Source organism: Melopsittacus undulatus, chromosome 4, assembly GCF_012275295.1.
Source record: "Melopsittacus undulatus isolate bMelUnd1 chromosome 4, bMelUnd1.mat.Z, whole genome shotgun sequence".
NCBI lineage: Eukaryota > Metazoa > Chordata > Aves > Psittaciformes > Psittaculidae > Melopsittacus > Melopsittacus undulatus.
The window spans coordinates 19,737,319-19,762,210 of NC_047530.1; the positions used below are offsets into that span (position 1 = coordinate 19,737,319).

Genomic DNA, 24,892 nt, shown 5'->3' on the forward strand with positions numbered 1-24,892 from the left:
AAATTGAAATTTAATGTCTAAGAAATGTGTTCAGTATCTAATAAAAGTTCTGTGAGCAATGACTGACAGTAGGAAAAGCTTTTTTCATCATTCATTCCCATATATCATTAAGCACACAAATTTGAAATTCTGTTCCTGTGACGGGGTAATTGTTCTGTGACCACTGTGTGAAGGCTGCTTATGTGGGATGTCAGTCAGCTGCTGCAGGACAGATGTAGCACCTGGAGCTTGAATCTCAGTTTGAGGAAATAGAAATGCGGGTGCTTAATAAAGGTAGGTTTGTAGTTCTGTGCTAGGCTAAGGCCAGGTCTTGAAGGAAAAGCTCTTTCTGCCTGGAGGGATGTGGATAAGCCCAATCAGTAAGTGCAAACCAGCTGGGGATTTTTAGCTTTTGTGCCTCTTTGCTGTGTGAGAAGGTCCTCTTTTCAGCACATAGGAGCAAAGAAAGAGCTAATGAGCTCATACATACCTGCTTTTGTACAGCCTTACCTTGCATACTTGCTCTCTCACACTTTCAATAGTAGGCTATGTAGCAGATATGTGAAATTCCTTTGCTTTTATTAGGTTGTGTCTTTTCCCTCTTTGCTCTCATTTGCACCCTTTGGGCTTTGCCTCTACACTATAGCCCAGTGTGAGGAGCTGGCTGGTGGGCACTTTGCACTGCCTGGACTGTTTGTCCTGGAGTTGCTGGGCAGTCCAGTGCTAGTGGCGATGCCTCCTGCCATCCCTCCATATCAGGAGCAAACGCTTCTGGGAAGAAGGGGCCACAGCCTGTGTGGTGCAGTGTGTTTGCTTTCTCTGAACTAGCAGGCTGGAAACTTGGCTCTGGCTGGAGAGGACCCCTTAACCTTACCTTGGCAGAAGGAAATCAGAAAGTGAGAATCTTAATTTATCTTTATGCTGTATGTGTGGCCTCGTGAGCTCCGTGTGCTGTCAGACCTGAATCCTGGTGTTGAATTGGCACTATGAAGAAGCAGGTTGTAATTTTCAAGGTGGCTTCAGCTACAATAAAATGAAAACTGTTTTCACTTAAATATGAGTGTACATATCATGAATTCTATGACCTTATCTTGTCAGTAAGTGCTATTAAGTTTGCCTTGTCCTAACGTTTTGTTTCTGTGGCATGCTTCTGTTATGATGGCACATGATGACATTGCCGAAGGTGACTGTGAGGTACTGGAGCCCTTGGCAGCCACAGGGTGTATACTGTGGTATGGGAGTATTGTGGGGAAGGCTGGGATTACACCTAGAGGTGCTTTATGTGGAGCAGGAGATTGGAAACAGTTCAAAACTGCCAAGATAACCTCCTAGCCCCTTACTACTAAAACTAGCAGCATAACCTGCTTGTCATCCCGATGGACTCTTGCATACACCTTGGTGCATGGCTGGTTCATTCGCACACCCATCGATCCTTGTATGCTGCACTTCATGCCATGCTGCTGCATTTTCACATCCATTTCTCTCCTGTACCTGATTGCTACAGCACTTTGTCTGCCTTGTGCTGCTGCCGCTCCCCTCCTAGTTACCCACACATAATGACTGTTCTCTTCATGCCCCTCCGTAAATCAGTTATCTTCCCCTCCAGATGGGTTCTTGTCCACTCTGATCAGCTAATCAATTATATCGTGGCATGGTTGTGCAGTGCTTTTTTGACACTAAGCTGCAGCCTTCCTTTCGTGCTTCTTGCAGCTCCCAAAGTGGCACTGGCACCACTCAACAGATTTATCTGCAAAAGTGTTTCTTCCCTGTCAGGTTCCTCGATGATCTGCAGGAACTTTCTGTGGCTCCTGTCAGTTTTAATCCCTCCCTGGAGAGCAATAATCAATCCTACTATTTCTGATGCCCCAGGCTCAGGTTGTTTTGTTTGCTGGTTAAGGATTTTTGTTAGTGAAAAAACCTCTCCCAATTATTTTCATGTTTGTTGTGATCTTGACCCAAAGTATTTCTTAAATGCTGGAAGTGCTTAGCATCTGCTGGTGTGCTGAATAGGTGGAAGGGTTCTTTGTTTAAACTCTTCGGCTCTTTGACTGATACACAGCAGTGTGAAGGAGAGTGTATTTGTTCCATGGGACCAGAGAATCAAGTGCCTTCTATTATATCTGCTCCAGAGGATTTCCTGGGAAGTGTTCAACCTCCATTTCTGTCTATAAGGAAATCCTCTTATCTGGGCAGAGCAATAAATAGTGCTGCCTCCTTTAACAAAAACAGAAAAACACATTCTTCACGTTGCTGTTTTTAAAAATGTGGGGTTTAAAATATTCTGTCTAGAATGATTCCTCTATAATAAATTCACATAATAGTGTGCAATGTATACGTAACTAGCTGAACAGAGGTAAAGAGAGGGGGAGATGGTGTGTTAAAAGAGGGTTTAGCCTGCATTTAGTAATGACAACAGTAAGTAATCCTACAGGTTTACAGACCTAATCCCCAGTGTCTGATTGTAGCCCCTGTGTCTACCAGAGTCGGTTGGAAAGATGTTAAAAGGCTGTAAAGAAAGGGCCTTTGGGGGGTTTTATTTGTAAATCCTGGGGGAGCTCTCTGGGTGACTGATAGTTTCAAGTAGCATGAATGTAGTTGATTTGGGACCTTGATGGAAAGCTGTAGAAGTGCCTGTCCTGCTCTGCTTTGCCACGCAGATGTTAGGTGAGGGTGAAGTAGTCTGCTTCTTGCTACCTCGCTCTGCACTCTTCTCAATAATACTTTCCTTTAAGAACTGGCTTGAGGGGGTGTTGTTTTTAACACCCAGCTTACTTTTTCCTCTGCCCTGCAGTAAAACGGTTGTTTTTCTTAGCAGAAGAAATACATGTCTAAGAGCCATGCCACGTGACTCTACTGCTTTTATAAATAAGCTTTTAAGAGGTTGGACCAGATGTTGGCCACATCTGTGTTTTTATTTCATCAAAACTTTTATTCCATCCCTTTTATTAAAAGAAAAAATGATCATTTAGAAATTGTTTTGAAAAGTTTAGCAGCTGGGAAGATCTTTCTGGTATACAAAAAAAGCAACGGGTTTACTTTCTGTGTGCTGGAGTGAGCCGTGTAACATCAAGCAGACAGGTATTTACAGCTGGGAGGTCTACTCATGTTGGAAATGATTGCCATGGAAATTTTCACATCAAAATGGATGTATTCCATTTTGAATTGGCATTCTATAACAAAACACTTTTTTTTTCTCAGTGAAAGCATTAAACTAGGGATTCTGAAAAGCCCCTTGCATTTAATGAATACCTATTGCCTTGGCAGGAAAAAGGACAACTTGCAGGCAGAGGGATATCCTGCAATTACTCCCTCTACTGCTATTACGGGGTCTAAGAAATGTTTGTTACATATAACTTGCTTCTGGATTCTTCACTGCAATTTAACAGTTGGAGAATGAGCTTTCCATCCCCATTGCTAATTGATCCAATGAGAAAAACTGGCACCTAATTCAGTAACAACTTATATTTAAAATGACATGTTAAATTGTCCATGATGCCTGAAATGACATCATTTTCAGTCTGGCATATTAGGGCTGTATAAGTGAACAGGCACCTACTGTACTATGACATACTAAATTTTAAATCTCTGATCCAAAAATATAGCAGGGTACAGAAGGAGTGAGGTGTTTAATGATGAATAAAAGCAGTGGCAGCTTGATTTCAGTGGGATTTTTTTATTGTTCTTAAGATGCTGTGGCAGTTTTTACAACAAATAATTTTGAGATGCAATTTCATGTAAAGTTGAGCAGTGACATGTGTATTTCTGTTGATACTTCCAATTTTTGATTTTCTAGCCTAGAATTTTCAGAAGTTACTGGTGATTTTTGAGGATGGCTCATTTTTTCTGTGTCCCTAATTCCAAGTCTGTGTAGATAATCAACATTTAAGTTTGTCTGGTGCAGTGAACATGGAAGAAGAAAAGGAACCCTTTATTTGCTCAGATAAACCAAATTGAAAGTTGGGGGTGTTTTTTTACCCAAAAACTTTGAGGAAACAAAAGGTAGATAACACAAAGAAGGGGGAGGTTGTCGTCCCTTCTGCCCTACAGCTTGGTGGTTAAAGTGCTTTACCCAGAATATGAGAGTCACTGTGCAAGACCCATTTCTGCACAAATGGCTTACGACCTAGGAGACAGGTCCAGATTCTGGCCTGGGCAAGCTCTTGCACTCTGCTGTTGAACTATTTTAGTTTGTGTAATGAAACATTTCCTGGACCCAGGTAGACAGTCTCCTGGGAAGATGTCTCGGACATTAGACGACAGCAATTACTCCTTTTCTTGGTGAATATTTAAGCATTTTGCTTACTGGAAATTTCTGTTCTTGCATAAGATGCATTCTGGTGCAGAATACTCTGGTATTCCAGGGGTGATGCAGCATACAGTGATTCCTCTCTATGCTTTGCTAAAAAATTCCAGTGAGTTGTATTAAAGAGGAAGCAAACCACTGGGATGTATTGTGTCACCTTGCTTTTCCTCTCCAGTCTTGAGCTAGGGTGTGCTTTGCCATGTCCTTGGGTCACATCCCTGCCTTCCTGGCAGGGTGCCTGCAAGAGGAGCTGGTGGTCCTGGTGCAGAAAGTTCTGCTCTTATGGCACTGTACAGAGACCAGACCAGAATTAAAGCATATGTACTGAATATATATAGTAGTTATAAAATCTTTCATACTCTTAAAGTATTTTTGGGGCAAAAAGTTTGTAAAATAGATCTCGTGCCTGGGACTAAAGTGCAGTTGATTTTCAAACATAACAGCAATAAGAAATGTTCCTTAAGGCATATTAAGTCATATTAGCATCACATTATCTGAAGTGGTAGAATTGATATTATGAAACAATATCAGAAAAAAAATCAAATCATGGTGTTACACTGTTCCTTGTGACAGGAATGGGTGAAACCCATTTAAAATATGACTTAGCATTGAAAGTTCAAAGCTTTCTGTTGGTTGTTCAAAGTGGTTTTTGAAAAGACATCTGATACTGATAAATGTCTGTTGAGTTGAGCAGAACCATCTCAAGAAGCACAGCATATTCCTAGTATATTCACAGTATATTCCTAGCCAGGTGTTTTGGTTGTATTCCTGACCCTGTGATTTCATATACTTTAGGCAACTGGTTCAAATGCCCGAATTTTGCAAAGAAAAGCATCATTTGTGTCTTCTGGGAATACTCATAATTCCTACCTTTGCTTGTCTTCCACCATTTGGTTGCCATAACCTGATGTTGGATCAAAGAGCTGCAGCTGCCTTCCTCTGCCACTGATCCAGAGCTGTACTGCTCAGGGCCTCTGCTCCTTGGGAAAGCACCAGACTGGTCAATCAAACCATTCAAAGGTCTTGGTTTGTGGGGAGCCACATCCTCAGGACTGGAGAGCGGGAACTGTGAAGATGCTGCGCTGTTCTGCACCATTTTGGTTTGAATATGTTATTGCAGATTGCTGAAATGGAGTTTATTTGTTTTTTTCTGCAAGTAAACTGGTTAGGTCATCTCTTGTCTAGTCACGATTAGATGTAATGGAGAAGACCAAGAAGATTGCTTCATTCCCAAGCATAAATCTTAGTGAATGATTTTTCTTCTCTACCTACACTACATTAGCACTGTATTACTGCTGTATATTAAAGTGATGTGGAAAATCAGGTTTTGCTGCTGTATACTGTGCCAGTCCCAAATTAGGCCTAAGTTCTGTGTTGTTAATGCTTTTTAATGCACAGAATATTTAAAAAATTGTTTTCAGAAGATGTCTTAATAAATGCAAAACTAGAAAATTACAGTGAAAATGTAATTACAGAAAGTAATTATTGTTTCACATTTATCTAGACCTTTCCATAGCTTTTAAAAGTTATTTTAAAATTTGGAAATGTTTTAATAATTTCCATTTTACAGATGGAAAAACTAATACACATCTTTTTACAGAACTGGTGTGAGCTAAGAGGTTCAAATGATAGATCAGAATTAAGATGAAAGCCGTGGTACAACTGTTGGCATAATATGTTATTTGCTGGTTCATGCTGCATCCTTGAAAACAGAAAATATTTTCTAAGTCATAATTTACAGATAAATTGTTGACTTATAGGCTCAGACAGATGAAAGAAAAACAGCCATCTTTTAAAGATGGTTTCCCCAGCTTCCTGCTGAACATTTGTGCCTGTAAATTAAAATGGGGTAAAAAGGCAAGTGGAAGTGTCTGACAGATCTTTAGTACTGAAAAAGAATATGCCGATTCCTGAATTTTAAATGGATTTGTGTGTGCCTGTACCCCAGACTGAAAATACTCAACAGCAAATTAAAACTCCTGAATTAATGCAGAAGAATGCAAATATCTGAAGGGCAATTGTTAAGTGTTACTTCACCACAGGACTTGAATTGTGATAGATTGTGAACAAACATCTGCCTGATTAAAATGTGTTCTTTTCTGTAGGTGAGAATACAGGAGATGGTGAACTAGATCTGAGCGGGATCGACGACAATGAAATAGATCGGGTAAGGTGTGCTCTTACCCTAGGTGTCTCTGGAGTTGGATATTCCAGAAAGACAAAATGATTCTTACCTAGTTTGTCCTCTACCCTCATTGTCTCTTCATTCTGATTTATAGGGAGGTTTGAGTGATTTCAGTGATCTGAGATCAAAACTAATGTTTACATAAGCCTGTGATACGTGTGTTCCTTGCCAAAGTTATGTTTTAGAATATCCTTTATTCTGAAGAAGGACTTTTAGAAGTCTTTGGTGGAGCTCTAAATGCATTATTTAATAAAGATATGTTCAGTATAGAAGGCTGCTATGGAAACCAAACTGTAAGACCAGCTTCTGTGTTCTTTTAAAGATTTCTGTAACATTTTCAGGTTTTATTATTATGTGTGTGGCAGCAAAAGATACCCTTTACCTCATAGCCTGAATATAACAGACGTGTGGGAATGGCTTGTTGAAGGCCACAGAACAGGTCACTGCTTGAGCACGCGACAAAGTCTGGCTCTCCTGACTCTGAGCCTAATGCCCTCTCCAGCGGCCACCCTGTTTTTAAAGTGTAATTTGGACAGATAATGCCAAAAAACTCCTTTTAGGGTACAGAGTCATTGAGAGCAATGATGTTGCCCAGGGGTTACTGATCTGCAGAACATTGTTGGCAGGGGATGAATGCTCAGCTTGACTTCAGTTGTGAAGCAGATTTTGCTAGGCTGGGTGTTAGGAAGGGTCTTGTGAATTGAGCAGATATGGTATGGAGGGAGCGGGGAGGCTGAAGGTTTTCAGTATAGCCGGTCCCTAATTTAAACAATCCTAGGGGAAGAATGAGCACATATTTTCCTCCTCCCAGGCTCTGTGATGAGCTATAACTCTGATTTTAAGACCTCATGTTTATTTCTGTGGCAATAGACTGTAATATTGTGAACATGAGATTACGGACTCTAAAAACTTAAGAAGGATGGATAACTGTGCTAAGAGAAAGTGAGTTTTCCTATTGTGGCTTCTAATAGAAGCAGATGAAAGAGTGAAAATATTGGTCTGATAAACCAGGACTTGCATAGCTGTTAGGTTGCCTCACTTGTCCTCAGAGAAGGACTTCTCCCTATATTAGCTTCATTTGACTGGAGATATCTTACTCATAAAATCCTATATGTACATTTTACTTTAGAGAATATCTCAAATGTTCAAACCCGTAAGATGGAGAAATCTCAAATTGTTTTACAAGTCTTTGGTCTGCTGCTTAAAAATAAAGTTGGGTTCGTGAAGAATGACCCAATTTGTCTTCTCCCTTCTGCAAAAGTTCTTCACTGCCAGACAGCATTGGCTGTAGAGAACTTTTGTTTCACACAGTTGTGCTAAATGCTAGGTTTGATTTTGCAGTTAAGCAGTTGGGAGGAGATCTGTCTACCAACCTGCTAGCCTATTTATTTATTTCTGTAATTCATCTGAGTAAGTCTAGATGACTTTTACAACTCCATACCTACTAATGAGGTTACCAAGACTAAGTGAATTTAACTGTAAAATGCCTAGGTGTGGTCACTGAACCCAACACTCCAAAATCTAGGGGACTAAACCTACAGCAGTCTAAGCTAGTTTCTTTCACACAGATGTGCCCATTGCACTAGTAACCTCAATAACTGTGCCTAAACCTTCACAGAAACCTATCCAGAAGACACATGTTTCTGTTTTGGTGGCACAGGGAAATGGTTCCGCTGCTGTTTTGAATTACAGACCACCATCAACACACAGAATTACTTGCAGACGACCACATTGTCATGGTGCCCTCTAAAATATCTGAAGATGATCATAAACTTGGGATCATTTTAGGTTAATTACAGATCATGTACAATGACTCCTGGGTGGTTTTTGGTCACCCCATCATACTTTGGAAACTAAGAACTCTTTTTTGAGCACATGTTGTTTTTGTCAGTTTTAGAATTTACTAGAAATGCTCTGTGATTGTCACATATCAGCCATGTTTTATTAATGTATTTTTAAAAACAGAATGTGAGTTGACCTTGCCAGTGTTTTTTCAGGTCAATTTTGCTATACGGTTTTCAAGTTTATTTCTGAAAGTAGATAAACTTGTTTTGTCTTTTAGTATATACTTAACGAAACAGAAGCTCAGATAAAAGCAGAGCTATGGATGAAAGAAAATGCAGATTATTTGAAGGAACAAAAAGGTAAGTATTATGACTGAAATTCTCCTTTTGGCTAGTGTTACTGTAATATGCAGTCTACATAATCTTCATACTGGTTACCCTTTTGTCATCTTTCAGAAAAGGAAGCAAGAATAGCAAAAGAAAAAGAACTTGGAATTTATAAGGAACACAAGGTATTAAACTGTGTGCTAATTGTGTCTGTTTAAAAATGTCCTGGAAATTCATTACAATTGCTTATCAACTCCATGTAGGATATACGGGCATATTGGTACAGGTCGCCACTAAATGAGCAAAAGCTATTGTGTATCTGCCTGTAATTGAATTATGAGGCTATAATTTTTCAGGTGGTGAGTAAAACTAATGCCCAAACTTTTATTTTAAATTACTATTATGAGAAAATTCTGTGCATGGCAAAGTCAGAGTTAGCTCTTTGCATTTGTGATTGCTGTCCTAATTGCTTGCTTATTTAAATACAGGTTTTAAGACATGCCTAATTTTTTTTTAACATGTGCATGGGGAATTTGTTTGTACTTGCCATAACTTCAGTAGCTTTCTTTACTCTTACAATAATGATTTCTTTATGAAGAACTGAACAGATCCTTGTTACAGTCACTTGAAAGAGTATTTTGTTCTACCTTTCATAAAGAATGCGACAGTTATGTTAACAAATGGCATGTCCTGTCTCCATGTTTAGCAGTTTAAAGCAGCCTAATTGGCTGTATATTCACAATTTACGGCATTAGTATTTTGTGTAATTGAGCAAGTGACAAGTCAAATCTTCCACATGCAACTAAAATCCATGTTAGTTCTTAGTGCATATGTCCTCTTCTTTTTTTTTTCCCTGACTAATGCAAAAGACAGAGTTTCCTACTTCCCCTAGGTATTTCGACAATAAAAACAAAACCAGACAATGAAACACTGTTTCATGCTTCAGAGTTTCTCATTCATCCTGCGCTTACACAAACATGGCAGTCTACCAGCAATTTACAAAATTGTATAACTCATTGACACCACCAAGTAACCCAAACACCCACTTTTTTGTTCGGACAATACAGGAGTTTGTCTCAAACTCGGTATTGTTTCTGACAGCTCAAGTAGAGCTTGATTAATATAGGACTTTCCAATTTCAAGGTAGCACTTGACCCACGTAGGTAAACAGAGGGGCTATTATCCATTAAAAAATAAATCTCCTGCAGAACTTGGTGTTAAAACCTGCCTTTGAAAATGAAATGCCAAATGGAAACAGAGGTTCTGGGCTTTTTTTCATAACTACCCAGGGGTAGTAGTTGTGACATATGGGTAGAAATGTTCTCTTGTGTCATTTCTCTGTTGTTTGGCTCTGCACATCATCAACCTCCACAGCCCAATGCTGGGCTTGGGCTTGCAGCGTTTGCCTGGGAAGGGCAGTTGCAGGTTATGTTGCCGCTGCGCGTGTGTCTGCAGCCTCCTGCTTTCTGTCCATTGGTGTTAATGCCAGTCCACACATAGAAAGCTGCTGGTAATATTCTTGGCCTTTTTCAATGTGGAGGGGGAGTTGAGTAGATGCTCTTCCGGGCCATACTCAGACTTGGTATAAAATACTAAGTTTTGCAGTTTTGATACAGAGTTGTCAGTGTTTGAGGGAATCATGACCCAGCTGGACTGTAATAGCAATTTTAGCAGGGGAATTTCTTTATTTTCATGCTGGGTGATGCTGCAGGGTCCCTGTTCCTTTTTTTTTTTTTTGTGCCTGAGAAATAGCCCATGTTTCTTCTCTGGCAGTGTTACAAATACTAAGTAAAGAATTTGTAATAAACTGTGGACATTTGGCAAAAGGCAAACACTTATATTTTGGAATAAGAAGACCTCTTGGTGCCATTGAGTGGCTGGAGAGGGAGTGCTGGCTTAGGCCGGCTGCATCGCCTGCATCCCCACATCAGCAGCAGCTGAGCCAGGACTGCTGAACTGCAGCTCACCCTTCTGCTTCATGGAAACTTTGTTTGTATTTACATCACTAATTTTATATTTTAATTAAGCCAAAGAAATCTGCAAAGAAGCGGGAGCCAATTCAAGCCAGCACAGCAGGAGAGGCAATTGAAAAGATGCTAGAACAGAAGAAAATCTCAAGTAAAATTAATTATAATGTGCTAAGGGACCTGAACAGCAAAGGAAGTAACACACCAAAGAAGGAGGATGACAGAACTGATGACAGCACCAACACCAAGAAGCTGTCAAGAAGAAAATCTATTGCCAGTAGGAATATAGCCAACCCTGTAAACAGTGTGGGAAAAAGGTACTGCAATTGTTCATTTATATCTCTGTCTGTGAGACTGTCTATGTATCTTTCTGAGACAGACAATGTAGGGACTGAAGCATTTGTTTGAGGCTAAAATAATGTCAGGGCTCTGTTTTTATTTATTTTGCCTGCAGTGTCGTGGCAGCACTTTATTTATAGTTCATGTATCAAAGGTCTGCTTTGGTGTGAGTTAATCATCCTGAAGCCAACAAAAAAGAATCAATGGAAATTCATAAACGTGAATCTTCCAGCTACAGACACATTTTCTTCGGACAGTCCTGACATTTGCTGTCCTTCCTTTCTGCGTTGTCTGTATCAGCTGACACAATACTAAATGTTCGAAAGCTTTGGCTTTTTGCTTGATTTGAAAAATATAGTTTCCATCTGTTTTGACAGCTAGCTGTTTTGATTAGCTTTTATTTTAGTTTTATTCCAAACTTTTGTTGTTAATTGATGACACAAATATAAAGCTTTACAGTAAATACTCTTGTCGGTTTTCTGGTCTGCATTTGCAAATGTTTTATAGTGTGGTGAAAGCTCCTATTTAAATGAGTAAAATTCTTGACTTGCTGGGCAGATTTGTAGTGTGCTAGAAAGTGTATAAGGAGATTGATGTGTCCTATCTGCAATATTTACCTATTTTATTTGTCTTCAGTTTATGAAATTGTGTTGGATGATCATTTGAATTGTGTCTATGTGTAGTAATTTCTCACTTAGATGTTACTTATTTATCTACATGCTGCCTAAAAGACATAGTTTTTTGCTTCCAGAAGTATAGGCCAAACACCACAAGGAAACTTAGGAATTTAACTGAAATATAAGACAATGTCTTTGCACTGTAGTTCAGATGTAGGCATGTGTTACAACTGGCTAAAGGACCAGGGAGGGCAGCCAGCCAGCCACAAGGTGTGAGAAATCATCTGCTACTGCAAAGACAGGAGTCTTAGAATAGTTGAAAAAGTGAAGCTGGGAGGGATAGTAGGTGCCTGTCTCTGAGAAGCTAAGCATAATGAGGATGACTAAGTCTAACCTCTTATTTTGACTTTGGCAGCGAGGCCAGAGCATGGTCAGCTGAAATTGAAGACCACATCACTGGTCCCAGTGTTGCTGGGATACAGGTTTTTGCAGAGTACCAAACATATTTTCTTTCTTTGCTGTACCTTCTTTATTCTGTATTTTACCAAGATGGCTTCATCCTTGTTCAGCTTCTCACAGCTTTGTCTTCCAGTTCTTCTTTAGAGCTGTGTAAGTTGCTACTTTAGGTGATGTCTAACAACCCAAGCATGTAAGTTTTCCATTGGTGAAGGAAAGTGAAGATACATTGAGGATTAACTAAAAGCTTTTTAGCCTATGCTTTAAGCAGTCATATTTTGTTATTTTTAGTAAAACATAGATTATTTCAGTCCATGGACATGGACTGAAAGCATGGACATTTCAGTTGTCTGAAAAGCAGTGCTGTGATGGGAGATAGGTGCTGGTTAGGATCCTAATTGTGTTTCAGAGCTCACTGGTAAGAGCCACACTGAAGCTGCTTTGCTGCATCTGAACCCTGTCACTCCTGAGGTTTGCAGAAATGTTGGGAACTCGCAACTCCTGTTGAAGTCAGAATGTTAAACTCTTAACAGGTGTTAAACTCTTTGGAAAATCATGCCGTAAATATTAAATTTAACAGTGGCACAACTTGAAAAGGTTTCTAAATAAACAGAAATCTGTATTTTCCAAAAGCAGCTAATAAAACATGGTTATTTTTCCTCTTGAGAGCCTAAAGTACATCCTTAAGATGCGTAACAGAGTTTCCTGATGATGATTAGCAGATCTCAGGTACAAAGAGTTTTGCATCAGAACACTTCAGAGAGGATTGGGGATACATGCAGATATGTGAGTTAAGATTTTGCATTCCCCAAGTAGGCAGTGTGCTTGCTTAAATAATATCAAGGACTTGGCAAACCATTATTTGGGTTTTGGATTTTTTTTTCTTACAATTAGAGATTTATGACATACTTTGGTTTTTTTTTGCTAGTAGTCTAAATGCCATGCCTTTTAAATGGCATGCATAAATTTGTGTGTTCTGCATTATTCTTACATGCTATGCATTCATTGCCTTTGTTCATCATTGTTCCTCTGAGAGGTGAATGGCTAAATACTTTTCCAGTGATACAGAAATCATGGTAATTTATATGCAATTAATAATAATAAAACCCCTGAACATTGCTCATTAGAAAATGAGTGAAGCACATAATGTATCTTTATCCAGGAGGCATTTGCAGAGATCATACAAACATTTTGGTTTGCAGTGATTTATAGTCCTGTGTGTTTATCTTTTTATGTCTTAAACATTTAGTAAGCTGCATTTGATAGCAGTAGCTCCTTGAATAACCAAGCTTTGATCTGGTCCTTTAGTTCATCTGAGTAATAGATTTTAAAGAGCTACTGATTTAGTCCTAATCTTAATTAGAAGGTACCAGTGCCAAGTAACAGGGAACTTCACAGGCTAGGAAAGGAATACTCAATCTTGGTGATTAAAACAGCACTCCTATAAAGGTATAAAACTAGGAAAGTAAATTTATTTTGTAATAAATAAATATCTTTATTACCTTCCTTTTGCAAGCCAAAATTTTATATAGCTCACCAGGTTTGGACAGATAATGCAGACAAATTTGTTATTTGCTTAGAAATCATCTCCATATACAGGATATAGCACCCTGGAAATAGGAAGTTGATCTTAATCTCATCTTTGTAATTGCCCCTTGTTATAAAATACACTAGGATGTTACTTCCTTATAGAGAGCTTCAGATCATCTCTAAAAAAAATTGCTATCCTCAGCCAGACATGGTACAATCTGTGTGGTTTTTCTTTTTTTAAACATGGGATAAAGTAGCAGCTACAGTGTTAATCAGTTAAATATTGGAAAAGCTTTTGTTTACTGATGTGATAATAATAAGAAAATTTTACAGTCTTGTGAAAAGTTGTTGATTTGCAAAGAGTTGGAATGCTAGGCATTGTCCCAGGCGTGTGCTTAAACTGGATATTCTTTCAGTTGGTGGTCCTTTTAATGTCGCTTTATTGCTACCATAATCTCTTAATGGTTACTTGGATTCCAAGATAATACAATTTATCATGTTATTTCATGTAAAATCCTAATTTTGTAATCTTGGAAATGTTCGGTGTTTTCTGAAATTTTGTAAGGAAGGTACTTTCAAAGAATTATTCCAAAGATCGTGTGGATTTCTCCTTCTTAGACATTATATGCATCAATGTTTTCAGAAGCAAACTGGATTTTTGAACAGGTTTCTTTACCATGAATGCTGTGCAACTTTTTGAGTTTTAGCAAAAGATGCTTTTCTCAGACACATCTCCGAGAATTATACTGGGGTTTTACATATTGTGTCTGTCAAGATGGTAGAAGACTAGTAATGACAATGTAAGTCATTTTAGGAACTTTTATATTGTGCAAATGTGTTTTATTACATTTCTTAATGCATTTTTGTTCCAGTGGGTATCACGTTTGGTGCTTCATATGCAAAAGCTCTTTCATTTTCTGTGCATTCAAGATGTTGCATAGTGGATGTTACCATAATAGATGTTGCAACTTTAATTTCAATTACCAGTTGCAGAGTTTATCTTCACTAATGTCTTCTGTGCGTCTGAAGCATAAGAATAATATGTCGAACTTCTACAAAAGAAAGATTACCTCTTTGAGCTACTTAAAACCTGAACTCTGGTTAGAGTTCTGCATGTGCTGCAGCTTTTCAAGTCCAGTATGGGGGGGTTTTTAGTACTGGAAGCTTTTGGTTAGAAGCTTAATAATTTATTTTGTATTTACTTGAGCTGAAGCTTACAGCATTACTTGTGACATGAAATGTGTTGAACCAAGAAAATGTGGGAACAAGAAAGCTTTCAAGTCACTACTTTTTAAAAATTTTAAGCCTATTTATTGCTATGTGCTTGAAATTGGTAATGGTATCAGAAAAGACAGGATATATTCTCAGGGGAGTAAATGTGTCAGGTTAATCTGAAGAATTTGCCTTGTAAGAAATGCAGCAGGACTGTGAAGCACAGCTGAATCCATTGTAATGAAACAAGGTTGTTCTGAATAGAAGCATATGAATATTATAATAGAAAACCAAATCATGCCTGCTATGAAAATGACAAAAGCCCTTGATAGGGATCTCAGATTTTATTAGATTTGGAAATTCACCTCCAAATCTTCTCCACAGTCTCAGTTGTTTTTATTGACTACCCATTTTGCTAGTATACGTTGGCACACGGCTTCACCTTTGTTTTGAAGCCATGGGATCTGCAAACAATATGTTTGCAGTACCAGAGACTTGTTCTGATGCTCAAGTTCCTGCCCTGAGATGCACACTTTCAATTAGCATCTGCTCTGGCTGCATTTTTGTTGGCTTTTTAGTGGGTGTCATGACCACAGAAAAATCTGCTTTATTATGACAGAGAACGTATGTAATACTTTTCTACAGTATTCAGCTTATCATTTAACATGATAAATGACTTGGTACTTTCTTGGTTCTAATTGGAAACATGTTCCCCTGGGGGGTAAAATATGGGTAGAAATATAATTTAGGTGCTTTGGATGAGCCTGATGATCCCATGCTGCAGAGGGAGCCTGGGGAGATGGAGTTGGCTCCCCACTGCAAGGCAGTGGAAGCACTCCCCCAGTGCTCGCCAGCTCCGACCCTCATCTACAGTTGTCCCTTTCTAGTGTCCAGGATGGAAATACTACACTTTAAGGTGGAAGTTTGTTTTGAGCTCATTGTCTTTGCCAGATTATTTTTGGTAACACTGTGCAAAGGAGGGGGCATGGGGTTCTGTTTATCACACCCAGCCTGAAAGCTTTCTCCTCACTTGTTGATACTGCAGATGTTCAGCAGAATCTCTGTTTCTTTCTCCTGGCGAATGAGGAGGGAAGAAAGCCCCAAATTAGCTTTACCCTCACATGCAGGATCAATGATTATGATAAGCCCTTTATTTGTAGTTTTAGGGTTTAGGCAGGTGGAAGTGTTTGCTGAGTGCTGTGCCACGTCCTGGCTGGGTGCTCCTGACTCAGCTGCAAGTCCAAATGTCCTGAATGCTTATTCTGCATTGGCCATGGCTTATAATTAAGTTTTATAAATGAAAGCAAACAGGTTTTTTCAAGTACAATATTTTTAGTTTGTTTTATATTGTGAGACTACTACTTGTGGACAAGAGGAGTGTGAGCTCATGTGTTCTAGATTACTTAGATCAATCCAAAACAGTGTGAAATAAAGCTCAGCTTGAATAACCCAAGGAATTTCTGGGTACCCAAAAAACTTTTATTCAGTTAGAGCCAGGTGATTATAAAAGTTGAAACTCTCAATTCACTGTGTCAGGAAGGGCATTGTTGTTTCAGAACCTTTTTTCACTAGGAAAAATGACATTCTGGTAATGGTTTAGAAATTTGGGAATTGGTATCTTAAAAGTTCATCGACTGTAACTGATGCAGTGCCAGCTGGTCAGTGTCTACAGCAAGTTCTATGTGTTAGCAATTCAAAATGAAGCAGAGCTTCTAAAGAGGGACAGATCCCCATGTTTGGCAGATGCAAAGCTTTTGAGAGAGTGTCTTTTCTGTTGCTAACTTTGGTGTTATACAGTCTCTGTACAAATTGGCCCTTTGAGATGGGATCTGAAGAGTATTTTAATATCCTTAAATTTTCCACCATATATCTTTATTTTTATTTTTCTGAATTGCCTTCAGCTCTTTGTCTAATTTACCTTTGATATCCTGTTTTTCTTTCTTTGCTTTGAAGTCTGTTACATGGTTTGGAGTTTATATGTATTTACTCAAAGTGAAATGCTAAATTTAATTTTTGTCTTGTGCTGCTTCAGGACTTCATTTATATGTGACTAAAGTGCTAATACCAATTTCCTAACTAGAATAAAATTCCTTACAGAAGATACTGGGAGTATTTGTTGAGGTGGTAGTTAGGAGTTTCTTCTATGCTTAATTACTATTTAGTTGGTATTTTTGGTGTTTCCTCTGGAAGAAGTCTCATTTTGCCTATGGGATTAACTAGACTGTGTTTCCTGTGTATGCATTTATGTGTATGTGGTGGAAGCCTTCCTGTTGGGTGTGTAGAGTCAGCTTTTGGTTTGAGTATTATGTATGTGGTAAGTAAACTCTCTAACCACTTTGAATAACTGTTCTCTTATGTGATCCGTTCTTTGAGATTTTTTTTTAGTGTAATTTTATGTATGTTTGTGCTTTGCTGTGTTATATAATCATTTAAATCAAAGGTTAATCAAAATGATTAGTCATTTTGAACAGGAAACCGGTGACATTTGATAAGTACCTCCACTTAAAATAAATCTTACCAGTATTTTCCAGTCTCATAACTTTCAGAGGGACAAGCTTATACAAATTATGTTTAGTATTTTATTTACAAAAAGCAAAGCCAAGAAAAAATTAATTCAAGAATTCCAAGGTTCTGCTTTTCAAGTCATGCATCTCCTTATTAAAGTTAGCTGCATGGGGGAGAGCTTTACAAATGACCTTGAAAGGAGCTGACACATGCATTTACTTGTTCACAGTTGATTTGAGGAGTTGATCTAGTAAAGCCTGTAGTAATGTTGTAACCTGGCTAATGCTGCGGGTTACTGCTGTTCATAAGAGCTAAGAAGCCTTTTGTATTAAGGAAATAAATCAGAAGCAAGAACTGGAAAGAAACATATCTAACCCAGCATGTTTTAAAATGAGTGTGTGTTTTTAACTTCCAAATACTAAAATGTGATAATCAGCAGCCTTTTTCATTAAGTGAGGAAAATTGCATTGCTTGTGTGTGTAGCACCATGCTTCTGAGAAGAGAGAGTTAAGCAAATGCTACCTGAGGCGAGAAACTGGAGAGGCAGGAACCAGCACACTGTCCAGGAATGGTGAGCAAGGTTATCCCTTTAGCCTCAAATTCATTTCTCATGACACAGAGATAAGACAGGATGGGGGGTGGGGGGAAGGAAAGAAAAAATGAAGAAAGAAAAGAAAAAGCAGTTCCCAACCCATCCAGCTGGAAGCTCACAGGTGTTTGTCAGGATTTGATGTTTATTCTGATTATCCTTTTTTTTGAAGATCTGTTCCCCCTGATTCCAACTATAGCATTTTTCTTTCACATCTGACAGCCTCGATACCCCTGAAAGCATTAAACTCTGAAACATGTGTGAATATTGTTTTGCATGGCTCTGCTCTGCACTGTTGAGAAAAGAGCTCCTTTCAGCGCATCTTGCATCCCCAGCCTGCAGGGTCTGCATGCAGTTGTGCTGCTGCTACTGCAGGAACTGCTTCTGCCACTGACTCCAAAGTAATTTCACCAGTTACTCCAGCAGCTCTGTGCTTTTCTGTTGTGCAGCTTTGGTTTGCTAGGGCAAGGCTACAAAAAAAGTCATTTTTTCATCCTTTATCCCTCAGTCCTTTCCTTCCTTCTGCAGGAGGTGAGTTAAGGAATCATTTTCCCCTGTTATTCCTGTTTTGCAAATGAATTAAGAGAAATTAAGTTAAAGGTTTTCTAGCTTTATATGTTATTAAAATGAAGTATTTTTCATAAGAATCCCAGTTTTGGATTTTTATAGGTTTTTCCTAAGAATCCCAGGTTCGAATTTGTTAAGTTTTGAGTACAAGAATTTGGTTTTGAGTACTGGAACAAAATGCCAAAATTTCAGTATGGCAGTTAACCCATCTCTATTTTCACTCTGTAAAATATAATTGGAGAAAAATGCCTCTGGAATATCTTAATGATAGGAAAAATACTGTAAAGAAGCCTTCCCTGTGTGAACTGTACCAATTCATGTAAGTTCAGTGATGCTGCAAATCACCTCTAGGTGTGCATCTTTCATTAAGAGCATTCAGATTTTACAGTACAGGCATTTAATGTTGTCAAAATTTGGTTTATTGTAAAGGTAAGAGAGCATGATCTGCTGGGACTGCAGAGGAGTATTCCTGAGCTGTCATTTATTTGGACTTACGAGAACCTTTGCAAAATATATGTAAATAAACCCTTCAAGATTGGACGAGGACACATTCAGGCTTGTGTGACTGTTTCAGCAATAACAAGCCTCTGCCAAATCCAGTACTTGGTTCCATTTACCCCAGATGATTAGAATGCCTTCAATTTAAAACTAAAAAGGCATTGATCTGGCTCGACCTCATGGCTCAGACCCAGGTCAAGTCTCCTTATTTTTACAGCAGCCTTCTTGTTTGTTTAATATAAATTGGATATTGCTTTTCTGCCTCCCACTCAAGAAAATCATCTTGTCGGATTCCAGGGGAGGTCAGATGGGCAGTGCAAAAATGCAGAGGGGATTTTTGTGACTGTCTGAAATAATTCTGTCTTGTGTTTTAAGACCAAATAGGAACAATTTTAGCCCAGAAGATAATTTTGTGTGACAGTTGGATTGTGAGCGCCTTGTTTATCTATGTTCTCATTTTCAGGTTGGTTACAAGGAAATACTCTGCAAGCTTTTTTCTTCCAAATTACACTCAGTGGGTCTAGTGGGAGATTTCATATAAATATGTATGTGCGGTCTCTTGAACTTTAATAGTGTGATAGCAAAAATAGTTGTATGTGATGTGGAGGGTGCCAGGAGTGGGAAGAAACAAAGAGATTGTGGAAGTGTTACGGCTCTTGTTACCAAACCCTAGAGGTGCATGTCCTGCTGTCACAGCTGAGAGTGCTTCAGCACTGTGAGATGCTCATCCTCAGTTTGTATATTTTTCTGATCTATTTCCTTTGTTGTTTTTTTTTTTGTGGGTGGAAAATGGTTTGTTTCTGAATTCATTTTCCTTTGGCCCTAGTCCTAGCAGGGTCTGTCTGCTTGTTGATCTTTACAGTATATATCTGCTCATTTTTTTAGTATAAACCAAAGGAAGCATATGTCTGATGTGTTTTAGAGTTGCAAATGAAGTTGAGTCTTTAGCCAATGTTTGTTAAATGTTGTAGGAAGAGGAACAAAACAAACAAAAAGTTTTTCTCACTGCAATATGGTGTACATTATTTTACCAAGACTAATACCCAAACTAGGAGAGCAGTCACGTGAAGCTTCTTTCTGAATGCTCGCATGCATTGCCAGACCAGGTAGCTGGTAGTCATTATGTGGTTATGACTGCAGTTCTTTCACTATGGCTGGGTAAAGTATTGGAGAATTATAGCAGTTTGTTGCAAAAATTGAGGTGTTGTTTGTTCACATAATATTTAACAGCATCTACATAATTAGTTTTAAATTGGCCAGTGTGCTGTAACTTAGTCATTTATATAAGTGCTGTTTCATTACCCAGTGATGCTTCTGGTGTGCTGAGTTCATTTTTACCTTACTGCAGTTGTTATGAAATATAGGATGAAACAAACTGATATAACATCTAACGGTGGTTTTGGAAGATGCATGCAGCAAATTGAACTTTCTCTTATGTTAGTTTCCAATTTATAGTGAATCAGAAATTTCTGCCCAGCATTTTCCCTTTCCTCCAGTGCAACACAACGACAGACTAAACAAACCCATTGTTCTGTTTAGGATATGGGAAACTTACCCACCTGCTTTAGAGCAGCCTTCTCTTCTCTCATACATACCCATTTGTTGTGACCCAGAAGGAATAGAGGAAAGCTGATAACTGGCAGGGAAAGGATACAGGGAGGCTGTTATAGCCCACAGCATTACTTGGTTTGGTGGATTTGAAAACTGTATTGATACTCAGGGTTGAGTGTAACCTTGATGAACTGGAATGCTGGAAGATGCTTGGACATGGAGATCACTCTCAGGCCCCATACTGAATAGAAGTACTGGACATGTATTTAATAGTTGGTTGTCTCTTTATTCAGAAACTAGTTTAGATGTGGTATTTATGTGAAAGAAATATACAATACTTTACAGCATAGTGTTCTTTCAATCTGAATTTTTTGAGATCTGAAGTATGAAGGGCACGCATACAGATTTGGAAGTGGAATGGAATGGCTGACATATTTATTTTATAAAGTTATCTTTGCCTGTCTAAAGTGGTGATATGGGAATTTTAATGGAAAAATGGCTTTGCACACTTCTGTACAGATTTTATCATGCAGCAGTAAAGAAACAAAATAATTTGTACTCCTAACTGAAACTGTTGTTGCTGAAGTTGAGTAAGACAATCATCAGATTAAAGATGTTTTTGAATCAGTCATCTGGTGAATTAATAACAGAGAGTCAACAGTGAATCAAATTATTAGATGAAGAGGAGCAAGAGAGAAGTCAGGGTGGTTTGAAACATTCAACTGATTATTACAAGGCAGCAATTCCTGCTGGCCAGCTCCTAGAGGCAGAGACAGGCTCTTCCAGTTGGGGCTTTAGTAAGTCAATTTAAGGGTTAATTCTGTGCCTAAAGGTGCTACTTAATTGATAGTGGTTTAAGATACTTAGTCTTTATTTCTGCCAGATGACCTGTGCAATATTGGCTTGAAAAATTGATATGCAAATATAGCACATTTTAAACATGTTTTCACTTTTTCATTCCTTTTGAAATATTACCGAGGAAAAAAAAAAAAGATGTGAACAGAGTAGAAGAAAGGTGAACTCCTTTTTGTAGGTTGGTTGTGAAGCAAGGTGGGTAGGAGAGGACCTTGGGTTGCTTCTGTCACTGATGGATGCCTACTGTAGGCTTTCTCTAGATATTCCTACATCAGACTGTACGTTCTGCAGTCTTTAATCCTCCCCCTCTTCCTCTTCTGAACAGTGCCCAGAGATAAGGATCATCAATGGCTTTCAGTGGAAAAAAACTACCTGTTGTTGACGTTCATTCTTGATACTGCCTCTGTCACACCTCTTCATATCCTCTAGACTCATTGGTGAAATAAGAGCTTTCTTTGCCTACAGCCTGGTCCAATCCAAATGTGACTTTGACCTTTGGGCGATCTGGAATATAAAAAATTGCTGTCAGATTTTATAGAACTTATTTTAGTTTTAACATATACTTAAAAATATAAGCGAGAAGCTTGCTGAAAAAGCTTCAGTCTCATAATGGGAAAAGTTCCAAGTACATATACCTTAAATTTTCTTAAATCCTTGTAGAACTACTTTTCATCCATGCATCCATATTTTCATTTTCCTGTTATTTCTTAAAATACTCTTGTTCCTTTTCACCCACAAAGCACTGGGGTAATAAAGGAATTTGGTTTAACTGGATTGCATACATTGATCTTGTGTGGCTCAGGTAGAATGTATCATGCATTTCATAAAAAATAAACCTAAATACTGCTTCATCAACTCTAAAAGCATGAAATGATGATACTTAATTCTGTTCTACAAAAAAAATAAAACCAACAAAACGAATGAAACCAAAAGAGGGAGGGGAACCAGGAAAACAAAAAAGACAAAGAAAGGGCTAATTAAGGATTAAAAGCCACTGAGGTTTGGTTGCGAGGGTTTTTTGCAACTAGTAAGTTGAGTCCGATGTAAGGTGTGGTATGTGTGAGCCATAAGAAATCATAAATCCTATATAATGCAAAGTAAGTGACTAGCAAGTGACTGACTTGCTATAGAGGTCTTGGTTGGAAGGGAAAAGTTTCCATAAAAATAAACCTCATCCCGCTGACCTTTGCTGACCCTGGCTGTCTCTCTCTTAATCTAACCTGAAGAGATCAGAAAAACCCTTAACATCAAAAGGAACTGTAGACGCCATTGTCTCCAAGAGTCCCATTGTGTTTAGGAGTGATTTATCAGGAAGCAGAAGCCTGCTCCTGCTCCGGAGCCTTCACCCGCTGGCACCAACAATGCAGCCATGGCTGTGGGTCAGGCTGGCAGCCTCAAACTCTGCCTTGGAAAAACAATGTACAGCTTTCAATGTGATGGATGCGAAACCTGACTCTGGGGTTCATTTGCCCAAACTTGTTTGGAAGTTTTGCTGTTTTTTTCTGAATCAACGTTTTTCGAGTGCTTCCTGTATTTTTTACAGGAGTGGATAAGTAACTTATTTTGTTCAATGACAAAAAAGGTGAATGTAATTAAATCCCATTTAAAGTTTGTCTTTCAGCACATTGTAATCTTCAGGTTCTGGATTTTTTTAGTATATGTATTTTATATATGTGTGCGTATATATATATAAACACAAGTTTTGCAGAGAAAGTTCTATAAACAGCTGTTGGAGGAAAGTGTGGGTGTTTTGTGCACTGATTTCTGTCTCAACAGGAGAATTGAAAGAGACTATTTCTAAGATCTGATGATTACTAGGCTGTAGTTTTCTGTTAGTTTTGGGTTGCAATTTTAAATTACTCTTTAAAACATAAGGAGGTCTTGAATTATGGAACAGTAGGAAATCCTGAGATCCAAGGCACTGAGTGGGAATAGTATATATTCCTTATTTTGTTGCTACTTCAGTAGCCCACAGGTATTAAGCACTGCATTACATTAACTTTTTGGTGAAGATGACACTAGAAAATTCAAGTTTATGGGTCAGCATTTGCTGATAGGATTTGCAACTCAGGGAAGTCCACGTTTAAGATGTTTTTTGCAGAGTGCTTGTGAGAGGCTGGCCTCAGTGACAGATGCATTTTTGTCTAAATTGCATACCATCTCTTTTCAATCAATATCTGCTGATTTCATTTTAAAACCCATTTTAAAGCAAATGAAATAGCTAAGACTTTTTCTAGCATAGTAATTAAGACCCTTAATACCCTACCTCCCTACAGACCACAGTTTTAAGAGCTGATGTTTGTGATACTGTTGCCTGTGCTGGTCAGGTTGCTGGGCATACACTACAGGAGACACAGTGGACCTCAGGGTACCAGTATTAGGCCCTGCTTTCATGTAATGTTAAAGGTTGATCAAGATTTTCAGGCTTTTATTAGAAGACTTATCTTTTACTAAAGCACTCTCAACAGCGGAGCTCCTCTTGCTTATGAACTGTGCTCCACATCACAGCTCCAGAGATACCTGGCCAGCTTCCAGTTTAAATTCACTTAATAGGGCAAATCTGAAACGATTTAAACTCTCTCAATTTACCAAATTCAGTGACCAAACTCAATAACCAAAAGGTCAAAGCCAGGAGCTATAAAAGCACTAATATTCAAGAGAGTTTTTAAAGAGTTTAATTTAAATGCAGCTGCCTTAAAAATGTCATTAAGATGAAATAGGCAGTGGTTTAGGTAAGTGATTTTAATCACCCATGTCTTCTGTTAACGGATCACCTTAGGATTTTCTGTACTATAGCATAGCTAGGGCTGGATTTTGTCCCACTGACCTCGGTGGACTTAGGTTCAACTGTCAAATGGTGGGGTAATGTGTATTTTGGTATGTATGGAGGCGCCACAAAGAATTGTGAGACTCTGTCCCTAACGAGGCAGGTGATTGAATGGATGTTCTCAGGCTTTGTGCAGGCTTTTGGAAAGAAATGGTAAAACAATTTGCTTAAGAACATCTGAATTTTTGCCACCTTGCACTGCAGCCTGATAAGTTACTAAACATGCTGTCTATCACTGCAGGTATTTTCCTTTCTTTTCTTTTGTGAGACATTTTTTTAGGATGAGCATCACCCTTGTGTTTAATGATCTTGCTTTTCTTCAGCTGTTATCAAGTGTATCTCAGTGTTATTTATTATCTTTCTGTCTCACTTAGGCTCTTAGGTACTGTTTTGACTTCTCAAAATCTAGAAAATGAACCTTTCATTTTGGATGAAAAGGAAAAATAGCTGTATTGTTCTTTTCCCTAGGGGAAAAAAATAGGAAAATGGAGAAAAAAATTCAAAAACGTTGAAAGGTGCTCACTGATTAAACTGTAGGGAACATTCACATATCTGCCATTTGGTCTCCTGGAGATCAATACTGTGAGCCTAATCTATGATGCTGCAGCAGTCTGTAATAATTCTAATATATTATCTTTCAGAGTGTTATTACTAGAATAAAAATTGCTGGTTTTAAATTTTGAAGATCTTGGGATACTCATCCTGGCATTCATTATTTCATAAAATGGATCAACAGCATTCTCTGTGTGTGCACACACAGTTCGATACTCTTTCAAAATGGTATTGAAGGGTTATCATGCT

At 38.4% G+C, this 24,892-nt stretch overlaps 1 protein-coding gene across 1 annotated transcript in view; it reads left to right on the plus strand.

Annotated features, from left to right (window-relative positions):
• The window catches only part of BRF1 (BRF1 general transcription factor IIIB subunit), a 175,394-nt gene that overhangs the window by 120,334 nt on the left and 30,168 nt on the right, over positions 1-24,892 (plus strand). Inside the window, exons 12-15 of the mRNA XM_013129164.3 lie at positions 6,388-6,449; positions 8,530-8,611; positions 8,708-8,763; positions 10,606-10,862. Coding sequence (XP_012984618.1) covers positions 6,388-6,449; positions 8,530-8,611; positions 8,708-8,763; positions 10,606-10,862 — 457 coding nt within the window. The remainder of the gene's footprint in view (positions 1-6,387; positions 6,450-8,529; positions 8,612-8,707; positions 8,764-10,605; positions 10,863-24,892) is intronic.